The sequence below is a fragment of the Plasmodium reichenowi genome (assembly GCF_001601855.1).
Source record: "Plasmodium reichenowi strain SY57 chromosome Unknown, whole genome shotgun sequence".
In the NCBI taxonomy this organism is placed as follows: domain Eukaryota; phylum Apicomplexa; class Aconoidasida; order Haemosporida; family Plasmodiidae; genus Plasmodium; species Plasmodium reichenowi.
Genome location: NW_017962438.1, coordinates 1 through 1,011, shown reverse-complemented (window position 1 = coordinate 1,011; position 1,011 = coordinate 1). Strand labels below are relative to the sequence as shown.

The 1,011-nt window shown below is 21.5% G+C and overlaps 1 protein-coding gene across 1 annotated transcript; it reads right to left on the bottom strand.

The window, feature by feature from the left end:
• Positions 1–1,011, bottom strand: PRSY57_0022300 (hypothetical protein; the record flags this gene model as incomplete). The annotated part of the gene is made up of 1 exon (XM_020114296.1): positions 1–1,011. A coding segment is annotated over one exon (1,011 nt), but the record flags the coding sequence as incomplete, so codon positions are not given.

The window sequence follows — 1,011 nt, the reverse complement described above, 5'->3', positions numbered from 1 at the left end:
CTTATTTTTGTAATTTTTACACTCTTTATATTCTGGATCTACCTTATATTCTGGATCTACCTTATATTCTGGATCTACCTTATATTCTGGATCTACCTTATATTCTGGATCCACTTTATATTCTGGATCCACTTTATTTTCCTTTGGCGTTTTTGAATTCACATAATTATTAACCTTTTTTATGTCGTTCCTATTAATAATTAAATTAAGAATTATACTATCTAAATATTTCATCATATGTATCTTTTTCTCATGTATATAATAATTTTCATCCTCAGGAATGTTCTTATTCGCGGTTCCTTCATTTCTAATAGTATTATCGACATTTGAAACAAATAATTGTTTTTCATATAGATTAATTAATGAATTTAAATTTTTACATTTATTACAATTCTTTTCATCATTACACATACAAAAAATATTAGTTGCATTATTCTGGAAATATAAATTAATAGAATTATTCCAAAAAAATTCAAGAGATTTGATAAACTTTTCAGAAATATCAAATGTTTCTTTTTTATCTTTAAACAATTTTTTACTATATTGTTCTCTTAATATTTTATAAAGTAAATAGATATATATATATATATTATCAATATTTGTTTTATGTATATTAATATTATATAATAGACAATCTAATAATTCAGGATAATTATGAACCAATTCATATCTAGATATCCTTTTTAATAAAATACTGAACTCACGATAATTATTCAAATATTCTACATTATTTAATATATCCAGTATTTTCTTTTTTATTATTTTTTTTGTATTGTCACTATAATGAAATCCATCTCTATTATTCCAATAACGTACTATTAAATTCTTACAATATATTATACCTAATTTCCTAATATTATAATGAATACTTTTAGAGGTATATATATCAAACAGACATATGATGAATTTCTCGTCTTTTTCTATTTCATATAAAATCTTTTCTGATTCCTTTCTTTTATCATGGTCATTAGACCAGGTATCATATAAAGCGTCGATTATTATTTTATATTT